Here is a 22602-nt window from a genome sequence, read left to right as displayed (position 1 = left end):
TTACTGTGTAGTAGTGGCTTGGTTAAACTCCCTCTTAAGCAGGGGTTCACACTGTAGTCTGCTACCTACACTCTGCCTCTGATTGAATCTGCAATCCAGTGATTTACATGGCGGTGGGTAACAGAAATGAGTCATTTAAGTGAATACATTTTCTGAATAACTCCAGGAATGGGAAACGGAACTTGCATTTGCATTGAATGTGAGAGTTCGGTCATACCATCATTATAAACTGCCACAGCAGTACTTCTAATGGCCCACACGAAACTATGTAAAATGTACATGCCACACTCGGGGCAACACCACACACACCACAACACCACTTCTACATGACACATTAGAGTTGCTGTACAAACATCACATTTTGGCTTTATTTCAAGAAAGACACACTTTGTCATTGAGACTTACATTTTGTTTGAGTCAACAGACCCAAAGTGTTGAGGGTTTTTTTTTTTCTTTTTCTTTTTTTTTTTGGTCATTAATATGCTTGGTTTTGTCATTTAAAATAATTTAAAAAGCAATGTGTTTCATTCAACAAAGAATAAAACAAACTACTGCGAATAATAACAACACAAGACTAAAATAGTCAACTCACTCCTATAACCCTTAACATATAGTATAACCACAACACAAGACGATTCAACACATCATCTGACATGTAAGATCTGCACGGATTCACAAATCTGACTTTGAAAGAACAATTTTCATTGAAATCAGGAAATGTCGAGAACAAAGTCAGTGAAGTTTCATTTGTCACATCTTGTATTACCTGAGAACTGCTATACTGGATGTACAAAAGTACACAAACTTGAAGAAAATTGTTTTTTTTTTGTTGTTGGGAGTGAGCTGGTGTATTACTTACATTGATGGGTCAAACTGTAGATAAAAAAAATATGTACATTTACTACCAGATAATTGATCATTGTCAGCCAGCTTCACTTAGTTAAAGGCTCCAAAAATACAATATCTTTAAGGATATGTCCTTGGTAGTTAACCGTGTTTTACATAAAGTTTATAACAATTCAAGAGAGCAAAAAATGTGCTGAAAATGTTGGTCCTTCTAGTCAGCTGTGCAACTGACGAAGACCTTCGGCTACAGTTCATCCACCAATTCACCATCTAAAATGTCACCTGGAAAGAATTCAGTCCAGAACGCTTTCAAATAAATTATACTTAAGGCGAGAATATATGCCAGAGGAACGTGGCAAAATCGCAAGTGGAACACTTTCAATAGATACAATTTTGTTCTCCAGTACAGTGCAGTAACCCAAGCCTGTTTTGATTGGGCATCCAGTCAGCCGCCTTTAGAATAAACAGCAGCGGATAAGAGATGCCACCAAAAATGTGCGCGTGTGCATGCGTGTGCAGGTGGGGGTGGGTCACTGGGGTGGCAATAGAACAGGAATGTAGGAATTCACACACCTGATAGTGCGGCTTGAGTTACTGCACCGGCGTCAAACGGAGATGCGTAAAGCGTAACAACACACTTTAAAAGCACTGTCACTTTACAGCTTGCTTTAGGTTGTAACTTTCATTAAATACATAGGACACAATAAATGCTTACAGCTATGCACAAGAGATTTGTGCACTCTTTCGTGTAGCGCAACAAAGAGTCCCTGTTTATAAACTGCCCAGTTAGAAATGGTACATACCCATGGGCTACTCCCATTGACACACAGTGTCACAAACATTATGGCATTTTTCTTTTTAAATAAAATTATTCTATTGTTGATTCTGTACATTTCTTTTTTTTTTTTTTTTTTTACAATCAAGAAATAGATACAATTTGTATCAACAAACAAAGGTCATTTCTAGACATTTGAGGCTTTGCTTTTTGCTGCATTGAAACTAAATTAAAAATGTTAATGATTGGACAGGAGACAAACCAGAATACTTCCCAGTTTGATTCCAGAAAGGCAGATTATATAAAGCATGCAGTTTACACTATGTAATAATCCTAAACCAAATGAACACATAGAAAGTTAATGTGCTGTACAGAGCAATGCAATCATATGTACATGCATCTGGAAACAAAGTGATTTTTAACAAGAACCATTCTGAAGGGGTTTCGGTCACTGTTGAAATACTGGTTGCATGTAAATTCCTGATTCTCCACAAAAACCCCAAGGGGTTTTAAAGCATTTCATGGTAAATCAATGACACAAGAAACAATTGGATAAACTGTGATACAAATAGTTTCCACCCCCATTTATCAACACGGTGAATATACTGTTAATCTTTTAGGTGGCAAAGTCACCATTTCATTATAGAATATAGTGTGCTGGAACTTTTGCTTCAATAGTACAAGGGCTTAATCAATGCATAGTACAAAACATGGGCTTGGTAGCCACTGATACAGTACTGTGTAGAAGTCTTAGGCACCCATGTTTATTTTTTGTGTGTTAATATAAAAAAAACACATTTCAGATTTCCAAAACATTTAATTTGACACACATTTTTGTATTTAATTTTAAAAAGTAACATATTACTGTAAGCAATTGACTACTTTTTACATAAAAACTTGATCAAGGCTGTCTGAGATCAGAAGCAAGGATCCAATCAAAGTCTTCAGAAGAACTGTGGCAAGTTCTCCAACATGCTTGGAACAACCTCCCTGCTGATTGTCTTATAGAACTGCAGGACAGCGTTGGCCATCTCAGAGAAGTGATGCAGTTTTAACGCAGAAGGGTGGTCATAAAAAATATTGATTTTATTCCGTTTTTAACTATTCTGCCAATTTGCTAAAATGTAGTGTAAAATGTGTAGTATGTTTATTTAGGACCTTTCATTTAATTATTTTTTTATCTTATCTGTACAGAATGTTCTACAGGTGCCTAAGACTTTTGCACAGTACTGTATGTTATTTAGACTTGGATTAAATCAGGAATACAATAAAAATTTGAAATTATTTCCTGACTCAGCTCATGGCATTCACCTACAACATTGAGACTCAAGTCTTTCACAGTCCTGTTCGACAGCATCATTGGTTGCATTGGCCTGGGCCAATCAGAAACTGTCCTGGGATTTAACCACTGCTAACTGGCCTGAGACTGAACACATGACCAGTAGCTCTGTTGGAATGTTCCATGGGTGCCATATTTAAGGGGTGTCCCACAACTGTTGCTTATTCATATCACAATCTACCATCTTGTTTACATGTGTGAATTATTTATCCACGCTTTTCAGGGCAGGAGAAAGTGGTATGAAAGTAAAGAGGGAAACGGCAGCATGCAAACCATTAGCCAAATGCCAGAAACAACCCTGACGGCAGCCTCACGTTCTGAGTGTTTCCCATGAAGAAACAGTTAGGCAGTGTGTCACACCTTCTCATGAAGACACAAAAGGCCATACAAGGCCTTCTCCACTTTCATGAAAAAAAAAAACTTGACGTGAACAAGTCTTGGCCCGAATTCCTACGGGCAGTTAACATTCAGAGATTTAAATATGTTAATATACAAAGGGCGATACGTGTCCTGCAGCATCAATAAGGAAATAAATGCCTTCTGAGGCATTCTGCTGAGTACATCACCGCACCCAAATAACTACACGCTAACTCATTAAGATTTGAAATCATTCAAAGTGCCATTGTGTGAAGGCTTTTCCTCAGGTACCAAATTATGGTCCATGAGACAGACTTGAGAAAAGCAATGCACACTTTCACAAGGATTCTCCAAAATTGTACACAGACAAACACACCGTTGAGATAATTAAACACAGTGCGGTCAAGATATACACCAAATGAAATGTCTCAACATTGATGCAACGTCTAACCGCCAGCCGTAATCAGCATCAAAAATAATAAAATTGGCGTGTCTTTACTTGACAAAATTGATTTTTTTGGCATTACTTCAGCAGCTTTGAAAGACCTCTCAAAATACCCATTAATCATGGCTGTGTGTGTATATTCTACTGTTTGTTTGGCTTAGGTTGTGTGCATTTTGCAAAATTTCTACCCAAAAAGGCAGTAATGTAAGGAAAACTGTTGAGGAAAAAAAACTGATAGTGCTTAATACTTAAAAAAGGTGACCTCTTCAATCAACAACATTAAAACGGATAGTGGTCAACATTCCCAGAGAGGTCGTTTATATCTAAGGCCATAAATGTTGATATTCCATGCACTGAGGTATGCTCCTCTAGGTTTCCCCTCTGATTGTTCCTAAAATCAGTCACAAAATATTTACAGCATTGCTCGTGTGGTTACAAATATATACACAATATGCTCTACTTTGTTCATAATTCGTTCTCTCTCTAAAACAGTGGTTCCTGTCCGTTTAAATATATCACTATGCTGATGTTGGCCTCCGGAAAGCTGAAGGCTTTAGCGGCAGGACCTCAGCTTGGCCACGATGATGGCGGCGAGCTGCTGAGGGTCCGTCATGTGCGGGTTCTTCTCCATGACCGAGTGCACCACGTAGGCGGGGAAGATGTTGCAGAGGTTCCGGTAGGTCTGGTACTGGTGTTCGGGGATGACCTGCCTCTCGTGGTGCTCGCTGGGCAGGACCTCCCAGGGGGACCTCCAGATCTGCTCCATCTTCTCGGGCATGCTGCGCACCATCACGCGCTCGCAGCACGGCTGCATCAGGCTGTTGCTCAGGGGGTAGGAGTGGTAGCCGTACGACTCGCCCCCGCAGGGCAGCGGGTCCCAGCTGGCGTGCTGCTCCCGGCACAGCGGAGGCCGCCTCTGCCTCATGGGGTTGCTCTCGTAGAGCCGGGAGTCCGAGATGCTGTCCATGCGGGTCATGCCCAGGGAGCGGCCGGGCTGGGCGGCCGAGGCCGGGTGGATGTTCTGAGGTAGGGGGTAGTCGCCCGGGCAGCTGGACCTGGCTCCCACCGCCTGGTGCTGGATGTGGGGGGCCAGGTGGGAGATGGACTGCTTGCGGGGGGCCTGCTTAGGCTCCTCGGGGCCGTAGCTCTGGACCCGGGTCAAGGCCTCGTGGTGGAAGCCGTGGCTGAAGGCCTGCAGTCGGCCCTGCGGGGTGGGCTGTTGGGCCTTGGCTGCCTCCTCCAGGCTGCTGTCCATGGAGCTCATGTACGGGTCTCCGTAGGAGGAGAAGGAGTCGCTGTTGGAGTGGCTGAGGCAGGGCTCGGCACAGGGGCTGGGGTTCCTCTGGTAGAGGCTGTGCTCGTGCTCCAGGCTGTAGTAGCCGTCGGCGCTGTGCGAGCCGCTTAGGCTGAGGTTGGAGAAGTCGCTCAGCATGGAGTAGTAGCCATGGTCGCCCACCGAGTCGTACTTGGGGAACGGCTCGGCGTAGTTGACCGAGGTGCCGTGGCTGTTGGTGACCAGGATGGGTGGGTAATGGATGCTGGACATGCTCTCCAGGGAGCTGCGGGCGAACTGCGAGGAGCCAGGCACGGGGCTGCTGGCCGAGCGGGTGTTCAGGGCGCCGGCCGCGTGGCTCTTGGCAGGTTGCATGGTGGGCACGCTGAGGGCCGACACCAGGGAAGGCACGGAGTTGGCCTCGGGCTTGCGGGCGGCCAGGAGTCTCTCCTCCGGCTCGCAGGCCACCGGGCGGATGCTGGGGTCCGACTGGCGTTTGGGCGCCACGCGCTTGGCCTCCGAGCCGCCCTCGCCCTTCAGGGCGGCCGGTCCCATGCCGCATTTGACCAGGGCGCCCTCGCTCATGGTCTTCACGGCGGAGAGCTTGGCGAAAGCCCGCAGCTCGTCCGCCACCGACCTCTGCGGCTGATTGGCACGCTCGGGGTGGTAATACTTGCATTTGTGTCCATACGTGCATTTTTTCCCTGAGGAATAAATGATTCACATGGTTATCAGAAGGGGTAAGACGACAAAATGAGAGCTGGTTAATGCTTTTGATTTTTTAAATCTGCTTACCGTATGGACACGGCTGTTTTTTGTGCTCTGGAACGACTGGGTGCTTTCTGAGAAAATTCTCCAAACTCGGGCCATGTCTCCCCAAAGGATCATCTGGGGGCATGAACCTGAAGCCAAAATAAACACAATTAACCAATTTCATCAGTTGCGTTGCTTAGTTATTGGTCCATAATTTGGCAAACATGGTTCCTAAATAATTTCCTGAGCATCTATGCCTAGTAAAGGTGCAACCACCCCTTACGTACTTGTCATTCACAAAGGAATACATTAGGAGACGCTCCTCAATAAATCTCTTCCACTCAGGTTTCTCATTCTGGAGGTCTCTGTAATTGTCGTTGGAGACTATGATGCCATCGGAGTCACAGGCCAGCTTGACAATGAAGCGGTCGTCATAGCACACCACCCTCCTCCCTTGGACTCGCCGAGAAGGTGTAAAAACTAGGATCTTCTCCTTCTCCAGCTTTCTCAAGATTTCCTGATCTGAGGAATTGGAATGACGCAGGATTAGAATTAAGACAGTCCAGTTGTGTGGATATAAAGTGGCCGTTTGTGTGCGTGAGCTTCGCTAAGCAAACCGGAGAACACAAGAGCAGATGTTTTGCCTTCAATCACCATGGAGCAATAGGAATGCCCGTCAACTTTCAGACTGAATGATTGCTTAACTGCATTTTGTAAGCTACTGAGTAAGTCGTAAATAGGCCCCAATATTAAAACTAGAACTTACTGAATAAAGACAACCAATATGCCATACGTGTCATTCTTAAATTTAGCTGGAAATCAAAATAATCAAATAATAAAGACTATTGATCGTTAAAAACAAGGGTCAATTATATCATGGTTAAGCCAGATCACCATTTCGTAAAAGTATTTCCTGCCTGTGTGAGCATGTAGGCTAGCTTATTCCCTAAGGACGTTCAAGTTCCTGCCCCTATAGTTTAGAAACCAATTAAATGAATGGTCACAATATCACACAGTACTCGACTTAAAACAGGACAGTGGAAGACAGAAGCAAGGGTAAGGATTATTTTTTCATGACTGTGCTGGTTCTAGAGCACTAATGTATCCCTTTGTATAATGTATGAAGCATATCTAGTGCTACATTTCTTCTTACTTTTTCCTAGACCTATATTGAGAGGGTAACCTGGCATTCCAGGTACAGATCGTACAGTGAATGGAAATAAGGTTTTATTACCTGTAATGGGGGCATCAGGCCTGGACTGCTCTTTCCTCCAGGCCGGAACAAACACTGTGATGTCTTTGTGTCCTTTCTCCAGAAACCAATCCACTGCCAGCTTGATACCACGGCAAGAAAATACCTCTTTGTTTCCATGGCTACAAGACAAAGAAGACAAAATAACTTGCAAGCACTTCCAGTCTTGTGATAAGTTTGCCTACCTATGGGGGATAACTGGGACGGTGCCACCCAGGTTCCTGACGTCACAGAACATTCCAGCAACGATGGCGTAATTATTACTGTTCAAAACCAGGCGTCTGTTAAAGACCTACCTCATCGCCACGTTCGAGCCGTCTATGACGATGGGCCTCAGGTTATCGAAGTTGTCCACCGACTCCTCTTCCACGGACACCTCGGGGCTGGCGGTCTCTTTGCTGCAGGGGCCCCGCGGCACCAGCATGTTGCCCGTGGGGGCCCCTCCGCCCTGGGGCTCCGCCTCGCCCTTGTTCCCCAGCCTCACCAGCTCGGCCAGGATGTCGTTGATCAGGGCGGTGGCCCCCAGCTTGTGCAAGACCGCCCCAATCTGCTCCCCCGAGTAGCCCAGCTTGAGGGCGAAATCCATCTTAGCCTGGTACTCGCGCTCCCCTCCGGGCCTCCGGCCGCCGTCGTCGGGCCGCGGCTCCTGCAGGGTGCTGCTCTGGGAGAAGCTGGGCCGGTCCAGGCAGGGCGAGCGGCAGAGCTGCCGGTGGGGCTTGGCGGAGACCGCCGGCTCACGGCCGTCCCCCCGCTCGGCGTCCGACTCGGAGCTGCTCCCCTCCGCCTCCGACTCGCCACTGCCCGCGGGGGCCTCTCTCAGCGCGCGGGCGTGGTCTCCGGAGGGGCCTTTGTCCATTTTCAGCTTCTCCAGCATGGACCAGGCGGTCATCACGTTGCGCTCGCCGCCGGAGATCTCCACCGTGCACTCCCTCACCTCCAGCACGGCCTGCGAGTCATACTCGATGGCCGACTTCAGCGCCAGCAGCCTCCTGTGCTGGGCCAACGTTAGCCGCTCCTTCCGTCTGTGCACCGGCGAAATGAGAGACACGATATAATCCTGAAAACGGAGGAAGAACGCGTAAAGAGAAGGCCGTCTTTTTGCCCTAGGTGACAGACCTAATCCGTTTTTTAACAAGAGGGTGCATTACACACAGGAAGGAGGATTGCTCACCATATCTGCTGTAACCTACTTTCAGGACACCGATCCCAAAGCCTTCAAACGCCTGGCCAAATATACAAAGTATTTGTTTTTGCAATACATACACGACACTCACGTACTGGTGAGAAACTGTGAGGTGATGAACTAAGAGCAGACGAGGTAGTCTAGCCCTCAGTTTTACTCCATTAATAGTTTACTGAGGATCCATGCGATGTCAATTGATATATAACGGGTCAAGGCATTCACACAATCAAAGTTTAAAGAGCACTGACAGTAAAGGTGCTCTGTCAAATACATTTCTGTTTCATTTCAAGATCCACCAGGCATAATCATTTATTCACAACTATAGACCAGCAAGCTTCCCAGTTTAAGCACCTGCAAAAAGTCCAAATTTTTAAGCAAGGCTGCCCAACTAAGAGATCGTGTTGAGCTGCCAATCGGGCGTGCCAAAATAAGGTTGAAATGGAAATCTACAGGAGGGTAGATCTCCATAAACAAGGATGGCAGACATTTTAGAGTAATGAACCATTTTTCTAAAATGTGCAAAAACTCCCCCCATTTTTGCACAACCAAGGAAATGAGTGAATTTAGAATGCACATTGTGTATAAATTTAAGTGTGCCACTAAAAAGATCACAGAATCCTGGTGAATCAATTCAGTGTTAACACTGAAACCCCCCAAAATTAGAATACATATTTTAACATTTTTAACAGACATGAATGCAAATTAATGCGTAGACAGTAGGGAATTACTACACGTAGGATGATATTAAAAGTTTCTAAGCAGGAACTAAAACAATACCTTGAACTTCTTGTTGTGGTTTCATTGACAATGGTACATTTGGTACAACCTGCCTTTAGTCTTCTGATCTATGCGAATATAATTTAACATTAATCTAAGATCATTGCAGACTCCAGTCCGTCATACATACTCACTATGCATTTAGATTGTAGATGTTATCTGGTGACCACGAGAAAATAAAGTTGTCAAGATCACGAGATAAAGTCGTGATCTCAAGAAAACACATTTCAAATCGAGATCAGGAGTTAAGTCGTTATCTCGAGATAATGGGAACAAATGTCTCTATATGATACTGCATGGCCTCTACAGACTTCCGTAAGTGAATGCGTGACTCTACTCACTCGAAAACTTCCTCCATACAAAAATACTCATCGTAAAATTATAATAAATCAGTTACTTTTCGCTGAAAGACCTAAAATGCTACGTGGTAGCACCAAATATACAATACGAACACATGTGAAAAGCATCGCTTCAAAGCCCATAAAACTTAAATTCAAGAAACCAAAAGTACCTCAAATGAAGTAATCAACAAGATTCCGATCTTTCGTAAGCGATAGTTCTTTCACAGCCATTCGCTCTAAATGAGCAACTCATTGTGATTTACTAGATGAAATGTTACTTTGTATCATTTTATTTAATGCCGTAAAGAAACACAGCCATAGTTACGATTAAACAAAGCCAAACTACCACGTCCCAAGCCTTTCGAAGTTCATACACTTCAAAATAAATTAATGACAGATGCATTTAACTTCTAAACTTAGCCGTACCAATATACCCAAACAGTATTTTACCGAAACCACAAGCACAACCAAGTTAGCCAACGTTAGCTATCCATTTAGCCAACATAGATACAGGCTAAGCGAATTGACCTAAAGGGGGGAAAGGCTAGCTACAGGCCCATCTTTGACAAATGTTATCAGATTTATACCGAACACAAAATATCTACTCAATTTAAATGTAATTTACCTGAACTCGTTGATGTGCTCAATGCAACACATCCATGACTCGTTATGATACCGGCGTGATGAATCTTTCAAATGTATTTTCGGTCCTGTTACTATTGTACGGGTAGCCCTGCCTTTCATTCGCGCCCCGCCCCCTTCCATGGACATGATGACGTAAGTCCCGAAGACACGCCCCGTTGACACCACTTGGGTCTAAAAGTAATTCAGGAAATTACTAGAATGACTAACATGACGAAAGTTCACAATTACTTAACAACACACAACGCAACATGTGTGAAAATTATGACGTATGCAACTACACAACAACCTGAAAAACCTTTCTGGAAAGCGTGAAAGCACAGGGTTGGGATATTCTTCTCCAGGGTGAATGCAGGTTTTTGTTTCCACCAATGACCCTGGTTAAATTAGCCAATTGGCTGCATACACTGGTTCACACAGATTACATCACAGTAAAACATTTCCTATAGTGACACAAGAACAGTATTCAGCTGTCATTAATGTCAAGAAATGTAGCAAAAATGACAGATGGTGTAAATGTTACATCTAATTACATACTTAAGGCCAGTTGTTGGCATGAAAAGCAGAGACAGGCACGGTCCTCGTTGCCTACCTCCGACCTACCAAATACTTTCACCCCTCATCAATGCTGTAGCATCCATTTCCTAAACTACGGATATACCAGGCTGCTTACATAGATTTATACAATGCAAATATCTGGCCGGGGGGCCCTGGCTTGAGCAGCAGTAATACAAGAAAATGCATTCACAGGAAAAAATAATTAAATAATTTTGGTAAAAATTAAATAAAATATCCAAGAATTAATCACTGGATCCAAAAAACGAAACTGAAGATATGAATAATTGCCTAGCAGTCGTGAAAAAGGTAGTACAGAAACTATGACATCAGATCCTGATTCTACTTGATAGGAGCTTAATGAACTGCAAAGAGCCATCAAGAATCCATTGTTAAACATCTCCTTATAATTCATAATAGCTTCAGAAACAAAGCACCAGTTTTAAAATATTTAGGATTATAGTGCCCCTGTGTCAAGAACACCCTTGGTATCCACAGCTGTTCTTAACAACATAATTTATACCATTACACCAACTGAAAATTAAACTCAAGGGACATATTTACAAGACCAATGAAAAGTTTAGCATGATTCTCACCTTTAATTAAATACGCTATAGAGTACAGGACCCCCAGGTAACTGAAATTAACTGTACTAAAACTGTACACTGATCATTTTGCGAAACAAAAACATGGGTTCCCAAAAATCCCATTTTCAAATGATGTCACTCCTCATCTCCAATTCTCCAGCCTGGAACAAGCAATAGAGGAGTCTACGAGAGGCCAGTAACATGACACCAGATGGTGATAAAGATGTGATCAGCCCTGCGGTTTTTGACAATATTGAAACTATTGTATTCATAACACATGACATACAACCTTTAATAATATATGGTAGCTCCTCGTCTACATAAAACTGGTAGAAATTGCAACCCACGATTGTGATTATTTTTTTCCGAAACTGAAACTCAAAAAACAGGAATCGCTCAGCGCTATTTCTAATACAGACAAACTAAATATGTAAATTAGTACATTATAGCACATTCTAGTTCTTGGTTTTTTGCATAGTTAGCACCAAAACTTTTGAGCAGATTTTCTGGATACAGTCTGCAATATATAAGACTGCTATTCAGCTAATAAACAGCCAATTGATAATCATTTTGTTTCAGCAAAATCAAATATTTATTTTTGTACATTTCTACCTTTCTTCAACTATTTCCCCCTCGATACACTGACAGAGAATGAGATCTGCTCTCACTTCCGTCTGTCACAGGAAATTACATGCAACCACTTCTGTACTGATGTCTGATGGAATTTACAACGTTGCCCTATCCACTGAACAAATGCTGCCTTTAGAGTTATCAAAAGTAAACAAATTAAAGCTGCACCCTGAGTAAAGTTGCACCACATGAAATATATCACGAGCACCTTATCAGCTTAACAAATTTCTGTTATTCTCTGTGAGCCACTTCTGGGCCAATGATGCATTACGCTTTATCTGATTTTCTGACACCATCTAGCTTCCTCTCTACAAGCTGATGGTGTAAACTACAGTTACTCTACAGGATAATTACTTAAAATATTTGATTTATTATTTTATTAATATATATATATATAAATATATATATAAATAAAATAATAAATAAAATATTTAATATAAAATATAAAAATATAAAATATATAAAAATATAAAAAATAAAATAATAAATAAAAAAATAAAAAATACAAAATAAAAAAATATATATATCATTAGATATTACAAAACTACTCAATCATAAGTTTCCATTCTCCAATTTCATTATGCAAGTTATACCATTTATATGAAAGATTTAAAGCCCCCTTCCTGATTTCCTGTATTATTTCATATTTCTCAAACTGATTGGTTTCATATCTTTAGACACAATGTAATATTAGACAAAGGGAACCTGATTGTACCACCTTTGGCAGCAATAATTGCTACCCCCTACCCTCAGCTAAGGTAAGTATTCATCACTCCATAATAAGAACGAGACATGGGACTCATGGGAGATTAGCCAGGTGGAAAGCACTGCTAACCAAGAGAAACAGCAATGCACATCTCACATTAAAAATAAAAAACACCTCAATGATCCCTATGCCTTTTGAGATGATGTTCGATTGACAGATGAGTCAAAAGTGGAACTTTTTGGATGGCACAGGTCCCATAATTGATTAATTTTTTCAAATTTTTTTTATTTTTTTCAATTTCATTTCCATTAAAAAAAAAAGAAGAAAATAAGTATTATTACAATTACAGCACATCTAGTAATCATTAATGTCACCCACATTGACTTTACATAGGGGAAAGTGGGGAATAGTAATCCATAACATGTGAGGACAATATATAATGTTGTGGAGTTAACATTGTGAGAAAATTGTATATATCCTTGTTAAGAATGTGATATGGCTCAGGCAGTAAGAGCAGTTGTCTGGCAGTCGGAGGGTTGCCGGTTCGATCCCCCGCCCGGGCTGTGTCGAAGTGTCCCTGAGCAAGACACCTAACCCCCAAATGCTCCTGATGAGCTGGTCGGCGCCTTGCATGGCAGCCAATCGCCGTCGGTGTGTGAGTGTGTGTATGAATGGGTGAATGAGAAGCATCAATTGTACAGCACTTTGGATAGAGGCGCTATATAAATGCCAACCATTTACCATATGACACTCTGTTCTCTGATATTTGTGAACTCAATCAGAGACAGTGACAGTTCACAAGCTCTGTATTTGCTGCTGCTAAACTTTTCTACAGCCACTGAGCTAGACATCCATTACTTCATACTACAGCTCAACATTGTACAATTAAAAATGTTTTCCCACACTCTACTGTGCCATGTGCTGAAATACCAAATGTCATCATACCAGTCAACCACGTTACTGGTGGTGTGATGGTGTGGGCTTGCTTTGCTGCCGTACAACCAGGACAACTTGGTATTATTGAAATCATGAATTCTGCCATGTACCAGAAAATGTGTAAGGAAAATGTCCGGTCATCTGTCGTGAGCTGGAGCGTAATTGGGTTATGCAGCAAGACAATGATCCAAAGCAAAAAAGCAAGTACACATCTGAGAGGCTGAAATAAAACAAAGAAAGTTTTGGAGTGGCTTAGTCAAATTCTTGACTTGAACCCAATAGTGATGCTACAGCAGAACCTGAAGCGGATGTTCAAAAACCTAACAATTAAGAAGAGCAGATTAATGTAAAAGGCTGATATCAATTTAGCCATTTAGCCAACAAATGTTCTCTATATGGTCATGGCATGCAAAGGATAGGCAACAAAATATTAAATTGCTGTGTCCCAAGCAGTATGGTGCCCTGAAATGGGGGGACTATGTATAAATACTCCTGTAATTACTATGTTGAAACCAACATGTATAAAAATGCCCTTTATTAAAATCTGACGATGTGCACTTTAACCACATGTGATTGCTTGTATTTCAAATCTCAAATTGTGGAGTACAGAGGAAGATAAATAAAAGATGGGTCTTTGTCACAAACATTATGGAAGGCACTGTATAATACCTGCCCTGAGCTAGCAAAGATAGACAATACTGAAAAAAGATTCTACAAGCCAGGCCTTAAACTTGCCATTTAATTAAAAAATAAACAGAGTTAATAATGGCTGCTGAATGCACAGACCAACATGGGGACATGTTAAATTATATCTACTGGGCACAATGTATGCTTATGAAACAACTGCTTCCCCTTGTCTTGCAGAGAGAAGGATACTACCATCTAGCTTCAAGAGGCTCAGCCCATGACATACGTTGCCTAGCAACGGAGCCTTGTCATCAGCTAACTGCTTTTTAGCAGTCACGACTAACTGGCAAAACACAGCCTATCTTTCTCTGGGCAGCCCTGACAAACACCATCAACACAGGCGGATGGATAAATTGCAGATTTTCACAGCATGTCGTATAACAGGAGTGAAGCAGCACATGTAACACCAAACCCACATAAAAGAACAGATTAAATACCAAGCAGAAACGTCTACCCGTGTTCTCAATCTCCGTGTGGAGTCATGTTAAATCTAGGGTTTAACAGTAAAACCTATGCTTTTCTACTGGACAGGATGTTAAGTGAATTGAATCACTGGAGAACTCTTGTGTTAAAAAAGTATTTCATTACATCCAGTCCAAAGGTGATACTGCATAAGAAATAAGTCTTGAACCTGGCATATGTAATCATTTCAGCCGACTCCTTAGAAACTCCTTCATGATGCAAATAATACCATACCTGGCGGTTGGGGCTGAAAACCTAATATACATGATTGTGAGCATCCAAGTATAATTTTCATGCGGGTTATGGCTGAAATAACAAGCACATACTGCATGCACACATTTCTCTCATTCTTAGAGCTGACTTTGATCAAACTTGATGTCCAGCTGACCGATGAGATAATGCATCAGAAAGCATTTAATCACACCTCTGAGAAACATAACCGTTGCTAGGTTACCTGTCCTATAGGCATGTAGACAAGGAAACTGCAGACAAATTCAAGTTTTTGCTCAAGACAATAAAAAGATTTGAAATATATATAAGCTAAATTTATTATGATACATTTACTGCAGGCCTTAGCCCAAGGTTTAGGAAACCCCTGGAGTATTCCAAATTAAATTACAGAATAAAGGAATGGGTAAACAAAACAAACAGGCAGAATCTCAACTGAATTACATGGCTGCAAGCATCTTGGCAAAGCAAAATAAGATACACTCAGGAGCAGCTGTGAGGTTATATACCATTAGCCTATACTTCCAAATAAGGTCTCCTAGACCTGTGCCTTTATATGTGAACACTGAAGTGTTATCAGGCCTACAACACTAAGCACTGGGAAGACTATGCTATGCATTCAAAGAATTTCATACAAGAACCTATTTGTAAATGGCTTAAGGTAACTTTCAGAAAAAAAAAATATATATATTTTGACTATTGTCAGGGTTCTCATTCTTTTCAAGACATTATTTCCCAAGACATTTTATGCAGCTAATGGGCATCACCTGTGATGACTGATTGTGGGGATGGGGAGATTGTGATTGTGGACCGGGGGAGGGGTGAAATTGTGCTTACAGACAACCTTTAAAGTTGTTAGCGTTTAACGTTGCACAAATATTATGATACCAAAAATGTTACTTCGTAATGGATCCCAGCTTTATAATATCAACATGGATAGCGATACCAAGGTAAACCACTAATAACCAAGACTTTATAATAAAATTAAACAAACTTATTATAGCATCTTTTCAGAAATATGTATTAAAAAATATCTGAAACACAAAATCAGAAATAAAGTTACTCAAGACGTAGCTAGACTATCTAGCTTAATATAACACACTCAGTGAGCACTTTATTAGGTATTTATCATTTACTGCTGTAGTCTATCCACTTATGATGTGTAGTGTGTTCAGAGATGCTCTTCTGCATACCATTGTTGTAATGTGTGGTTATTTGCATTACTGTCACCTTTGACCCATCTGGCCATTCTTCTCTGACATCTCTCATTAAAAATATTTGTTTTTTTGCACCATTCTTTGCAAACTCATGAGCGTGAAAATCCCAGGATATCAGCAGTCTCAGATACTTAAACCACCAACTGCCACCAACAATCATTCCAGAGTCAAAGTCACTTGGATAACTTTTTTTTTTTTCCCATTCTGATGGTTGATGTGAACATTAACTGAAGCTCCTGACCCGTATCTACATGATTGTATGCATTGCACTGCTGCCAGACAATTGGCTGATTAGATAATCGCATGAATAAGTAGGTGTAATAAACTAAAAATGTTCCTAATAAAGTGCTCGGTGAATGAATATTCAGTTTGTATTTGTAAAATGAGACAGGGAAAAGTGGTCGGAAGTAACACGAGAGCACTTTTTGAACAATAGCACTGCACTTAAACATCAAAATACCTTAATGTGATTATCAGACCTGACAGGATTTGAAGTCCCTGAAGAGATCGGGTTGTTGTCGATACTTTGCTAGGTTGTAGGCTTATGAGTGTTTTTACACTGGTGTTACCTCCATCAAAAAAACTGCAGATATCGATATTAGTGGTATCAAACATACACTTTCTAAAAAACTGTGAATTTTGAAATCTAATGCAGAAAGTTTGATATCCAGGCAATGTAGGAGGCTTGGCTGGACATATAAATAGCAATTCTGAAAAGATTGCCATCTTCGTCTTAATTTTTATAAGGAGATCCTTATGGATGTGATGCCACTGCATTATGGACGTTATGGGCGGCCTGTAGCGTAGTGGTTAAGGTTAATGACTGGGACACGCAAGGTCGGTGGTTCTAATCCCGGTGTAGCCACAATAAGATCCGCACAGCCGTTGGGCCCTTGAGCAAGGCCCTTAACCCTGCATTGCTCCAGGGGAGGATTGTCTCCTGCTTAGTCTAATCAACTGTACGTCGCTCTGGATAAGAGCATCTGCCAAAATGCCTGTAATGTAATGGATGTGACATGCACATGAAATGCACATTGTTTGACAATCTATTTCCCAATCAAATTTTATCATAACACATTTGTTGTCATCTGAAATGGTTTTGAATGTTTTCAAGATGGCTGCCAAATAGCACTGATTTCAATGGGAACGGGACTAATAAATACATTTTAAAGCATTTTCCTGTTATTAGCCTACATTTTATCAGATTTCAAAATGGTCACAATCGACTGTTTGGGACATAATAAGTTTAATTGTTTTTGAAAACTTGAGCCAAAATAATATTGTCAAGTTTGACATCATTTGATTTCTATGGAAATGACTTCCAAGTACAGTGTAGGCCTACTTATAGATGCAAGCCTACCTAGATATTTAATTGCCAGTGTCCTGTTTTATAAACATGTTATGGAAGATTAGCATGTTATCTACTGCTGCTGCTGCATCTAACTTCTTCATTAGAGAAAGCAACCAGCTGACAAACTCTGCAAACTGGGCTGAACTTCAGCTAGGATATGTCAGAAATTTTGCCTGGATTTTGTGTAGTGTGAGCAAAATCCCAACCTGACCTCCTGAAAGTCAATGGAAGGCTACCTCACTGCATCTACATTTAAGTTGTGCTAGTGTACATCAAAACAAATCTGACAGAACCAATTTTAAGATTCATGCCACCCTAAGGAATTCTCTATAGTATTTGATGCAGTCCTACAGAAGCTATAGTACCAGTGTTAGTAAACTTCCCTTTCTCAATCTGACCGACTCTATTTATTCTACTCTCTTTCACTGCACCCAAAAAAAGTTATTCATATGCTCTTTCAACAGGATATTGCAATTATACCTCATGTTGCGTCTTACTGGAATCGTTTTTATAATTATATATACTTTTTGGTAGAACTGTACTCCAGCTCATCAAATCAGCCAATTGTGTGGCAGCAACTCAATGCATATAAGCATGCAGACATGGTCAAGAGGTTCAGTTGTTGTTCAGAGCAAACACTAGAGAGGGAAAGAAATGTGATAAAAGTGATTCAAACTGTGGAATGATTGTTGGTGCCACACAGGGCAGTTTGAGTATCTCAGAACTGCTGATCTCCTGGGACTTTCATGCACAAAGGTGCCTCGAGTTACAGAGAAAGATGCGAAAAACAAAAAACATCCAGTGAGTAGCAGTTCTGTGGGTGAAAATGCCTTGTTAACGAGAGAGGACAGAGAAGAATGGCCAAACTGGTTCAAGCTGACAGGAAGGCAACAATAACTCAAATAACAGAGATTGGAATTTTCAGTAACTCCCGTAAAAGGCAAATCCCATAATCACGCTGCAATAGGCCGGACTACAGCCAAAACAATAAAAGTCAGTATAAGCAAATTCATAATAATCATAATAATGCAGAATGCTCATTTTTTGGTAACATTCTCATCAAATTTGAAAGGGGATTTCATGGTATTATGGTTGTGGCTCCATTGTGTTTCTAAGTGCACCAGGCACCGCCACAATAATCTGTATCCACTCAAAAACAGAAAATCTTTTCAGTGAGAAAAAATAGAAGAGAAGGAATAGGAACACCTTACAGCCACTCCGAAGTTGAAGTATCATGCGCATTTGAAATACACATAAAAAATAAATATTTTTTAAACGAGAGACGTTGTTTCCGGAGAGGTTCTACCTTTTAAAACTACCTTCAGAAGGTGCGCGGATCCCTGCGATCAACCAGCAGAAGACGGAAGAGGATACGTGTGTTCCACATGTCTAACTTAGTCTCGTTTTTATTAGATTTTTTATTTATAATTCATAAAATGTTGGTGTTTTCCATTAAGGGTTTTACTGATTTCTATTTCTCTCATTAACCCCCCTGGCACAATGTATTCTACTTTTCTTTAAAAAAATAAAATAAAATTGTACACAATAGGTCATTTAATCATCCATTAAGAACTGTCATCACTTGGAAAGCTCCAGTCCAGCAAATGTTTTATGTATGCTATGGGACATTCCATCCTAGCTTCTTCCAAAAGAATCATCAGACCCACTTTGTTTATATTGAGGGAAATTCTGCAGAGCAGATTCCTCCACATTCAACATCACAAAATATGATCACTCCCAGACTACTCCCTAAAGTATCAGACCCATCTCTGTGCAGCGGAAATAAAATAATAGTTTAAGGCTTAACAAAGTACTCAAATTTCCTAAAATAAACTGTTATTCAGCTCCTGGTTCCATTTAATCTCCCGGGGCCATTTTGAATGTCAAACTGGAGGTGTGATTGCAGTTAGAAGGTAAATGGTTGTAAGCAATATCTTGAAATACAATCATTTCAATAAAGGGCTAGACACCTATGCCCTCACAAAAGAAGAGTAATCTGAATAAACAGCATGATAGAATTCCAACTCTTCCACATACCATTTTATACAGGAACACTGAAAACAACTGATGTCAAAGAAATCATATCAGAGCGTTTCATATCACGACTGCTACCATCACACTGACTGTAACCTAAACCAGAGTAGTCCTGTTCAAGCAAAACAGGACTTTCAGTTAAGAGGACAATTTGATAAGCAAGAAGTGACTTGATTGGACTGTTGCATGTCTCCATGGAATACAACTGCTCGTGCAAAAAACCCACAGTGCTTGAAAAATTGGCACTTGGCATGAAAATGGGAAAACAGAAACATATTTTGAAGCATTAGAAAAAAAAACAGACATATTACTGAATTATGGACTACTCTATATTTTGTCTTAGCTATACTTTTTTAGAATTACTGCATCGTGTAGTGGCAAATGATTCAGGTGATATCACACTATGAATCTCCCATAAAAGAACATTATTTTTTAAATTAGTCGTCAACATCCACTACCATACTGTTGTGACGATGGAAGGAAACATCTTCCGTCAATGCGACAGACCAGCAACACCATGAATTTACAGATTATTCAGTCCAAAAGCCTTGAGTAATTAGGCAACTATATTGATTTCCACATCGTTTTCACATAACATGAACACATTGCAAATTCCTCTTGACGCGTTTCATGTACAGAACACAGAACACCGACTTGAACCAGAGCGCGGTCACGTGTTCCATCCGCTGCCGCCGTGCGGAACGACTCGCGCGTGGCCAGAGACCAAACAGAATGAAGTGGGAGTGCGCACTTTCTGCAGGAGGCTCGGTGCTTCACTTGGAACTACGGGCTGGAATTTCCTGGTGCGATGAAAGCGTGGACGACTACAGCAAAATGCCCCCTACTCTCCTCCTCCGCCATCCAGGCAGGACCCCAGGAAGGCCGCTTACCCGTCAAGCACATGCACAGGCTTGTGCAGCCTGTCTCATAGCAACAAGTACAGCACATTCCTCAGCCCTGTCGCTGCCGAGGCAAGGAACAGATTACCCACGACTGACCCTCCTGAAGCCCCCAGCATGGATCACATCTCACAAAACACCTATACAGCTCTGAGCCTGCAATAAAAGCAAAAGGCTCAAAACACCTGTAGCACTGCTTCCAGTACTAAGCTGCAGCAGTAGCTTATGCTGCGTTGTGATAAGCGAAAAGAGTAAACATCCGCATTATGTATTTGTTTAGGATTTGTGAGGATCATTTGTTTTTTACATTACATTACTGTTTTGATCCTGGATGGATTAAATTCACTGGTCACCTAGCTAAACTGCTGAAACATGACACTTAACTATGGTGGGAACAAATGGACAAATACTGATATGCCCCTGGGAAGTACGATATATCATGGCTCCAACCTCCAAGCTCTCAGAGCATTAACAGGCACATTTCCCATTAAAAAAATGTGTTATTTTGTTTAAGTATTATGCATTTCAATGAGAGGTTGTGGGCTCCAAATGTCAGAATCTGTGTGTAAACCAATAGTTTAGCTTTAGAATACTAAATGTCCAAGGAAATAGGAAGAAATTCCAATCCGATATATACTTGTGTGCAGATCACACTCTTTATAGTGACCTCGATAACGTTTGGGACAAATATTTTCTCTTGATTTGCCTCCAACCACTCCAAGCACTTTTTAGCTCCCCATTGTAGGGTACCATAATCTTAAAAACATATTAATATTATGTAAATAAAAGTATGTTTAGTATGTATATCCTTTGCATGCAATGACTGCTTGAAGTCTGTGACCCATAGATATGACCAGGTGCTGAGTTTATTCTGTGGAGATGCTCTGCCATGCCTGTACTGTAGCCATCTCCTGCTTGTTTCGGGGGCTTAAGTTTTCTCTTTAGCATATGATACATATATTCAACTAAATTCAGATTGGATTAATGACTTGGACAGTCAAGAATTTTCCAGTTTGGCTTTGATAAACTTTCCAGTTTGGCTTTGTTTGTTGCTTTAGCAGTATGTTATGGGATAATTGAAGTATGTTATGCTAACCACTGAACTGATTTTTTTTGTTTGCTTGCTAACAAATTAATTTGGGACGGTTAAAAGAAAATACCCTAACGTACAATATAATTTAACCTATAGCTAGTTACAGTAATTTCTGTGAAATATCGAGTGCAGTTCTGCACGCATGTGCTTCCAAGGCATGCGTAGAGAAGACTGGCTATTCATACACATAAGCTAGCCATATGGTACCGTTTTAATAGGCATGCAGCAAATAATATATGTAACGTCTTGGATTTGTGATTTGTTAGCTATATGTTGATTCCTTCCGTTTCATGTAAACTGAACTTATTTAATTGCGCAACACATTCTTGGAAAGTCTCGAGATATAGCTAGTTAGCCATGTCGCTGGCTATACATGCTAATAAACATCCCTCTGTGCAGCTAATTAAGAACTAGTTGTAACAATGTAATTTAGAATAATGTCTATTCTAGCTAGCTAACTACATTGAATGAAAAGTAACGCTAGTCTGTAGGTTCTTATTTTTCAAAAGGTAAAATTTACTTCATTTCAACAATACGCTGGTAAAAAAACAACACGATAACTTTAAGTCGCCAACGCTACTGGCTAGCAAGCGTCAACTACACTTAGCTAACGCTGGAACGAAAAGAATCACTAGACATAGCTAACGATAACTGATTTAACATTACGTTAGCTTTAACTGTTGTGTTAGCTATCTACCTAGCCCGTGAGCATGAAGACTGGTTAATGAACATGACTTTATAACGTTAGCTACCTAGCTACTTGTAGCAAACACTGGCATGCCCTGTCGTCTGGAAATGCTCAGTAACATGGCTAGAAAGCGATCTTATTTAGCAACCTGGCTAGCTAACGTTAACTGATCTTTTTCAATCAGATCAATATTAAACAGATATTATTCTTACTTTTGCCTTTGTGCAGTCACCTTCTTCGCCCTCTTCGATGTTCACTCTTATGCTGCAGCTGCTGTCACCGACATTGGCGCTGCCGCAGTTTGACTCACCGGAGCCGTGGCTGACCCTTACCCGGAAAACACGCTCGATATACGGGATGGAGCGCTGCAGTAAGGGGCCTGCACTCGCGGGCGCTACCAGCTCCAAAACCATTTATTATAATAAATTAGCGACTGACGCACACAATATCGACTCTTAAAAAGTAAATGTTGCCGTTTATTTTTTTGTTGAAAGGGTCATATGCTTATAAAAATATGTTAACCGGGCACCACGGCAAAAGCCACCC

General features: G+C 41.1%; 1 protein-coding gene across 4 annotated transcripts; it reads right to left on the bottom strand.

The window, feature by feature from the left end:
- Window positions 1–340: 340 nt before the first annotated feature.
- Window positions 341–22602, bottom strand: zc3h12b (zinc finger CCCH-type containing 12B). Of its 4 annotated transcripts, XM_061250156.1 has the most exons (7): window positions 9967–10043; window positions 8212–8263; window positions 7337–8097; window positions 7023–7162; window positions 6076–6310; window positions 5831–5937; window positions 341–5739 (listed from the first exon to the last, which is right to left on the bottom strand). In XM_061250156.1, exons 2-7 carry the CDS (start codon window positions 8212–8214, stop codon window positions 4316–4318), a joined length of 2670 nt encoding a protein of 889 aa, XP_061106140.1. In that variant the 5' UTR covers window positions 8215–8263; window positions 9967–10043; the 3' UTR covers window positions 341–4315. The 4 variants fall into 4 exon arrangements, with proteins under 4 accessions (XP_061106140.1, XP_061106139.1, XP_061106141.1 ...); XM_061250155.1 differs by lacking the exons at window positions 8212–8263; window positions 9967–10043 and adding an exon at window positions 22269–22602; XM_061250157.1 differs by lacking the exon at window positions 8212–8263 and having other exon boundaries at window positions 9967–10087.

The sequence above is a fragment of the Conger conger genome, chromosome 7, assembly GCF_963514075.1.
Source record: "Conger conger chromosome 7, fConCon1.1, whole genome shotgun sequence".
Lineage (NCBI taxonomy): Eukaryota > Metazoa > Chordata > Actinopteri > Anguilliformes > Congridae > Conger > Conger conger.
The sequence above is the reverse complement of the archived record's forward strand: the minus strand, read 5'-3'. Positions and strand labels throughout refer to the sequence as shown.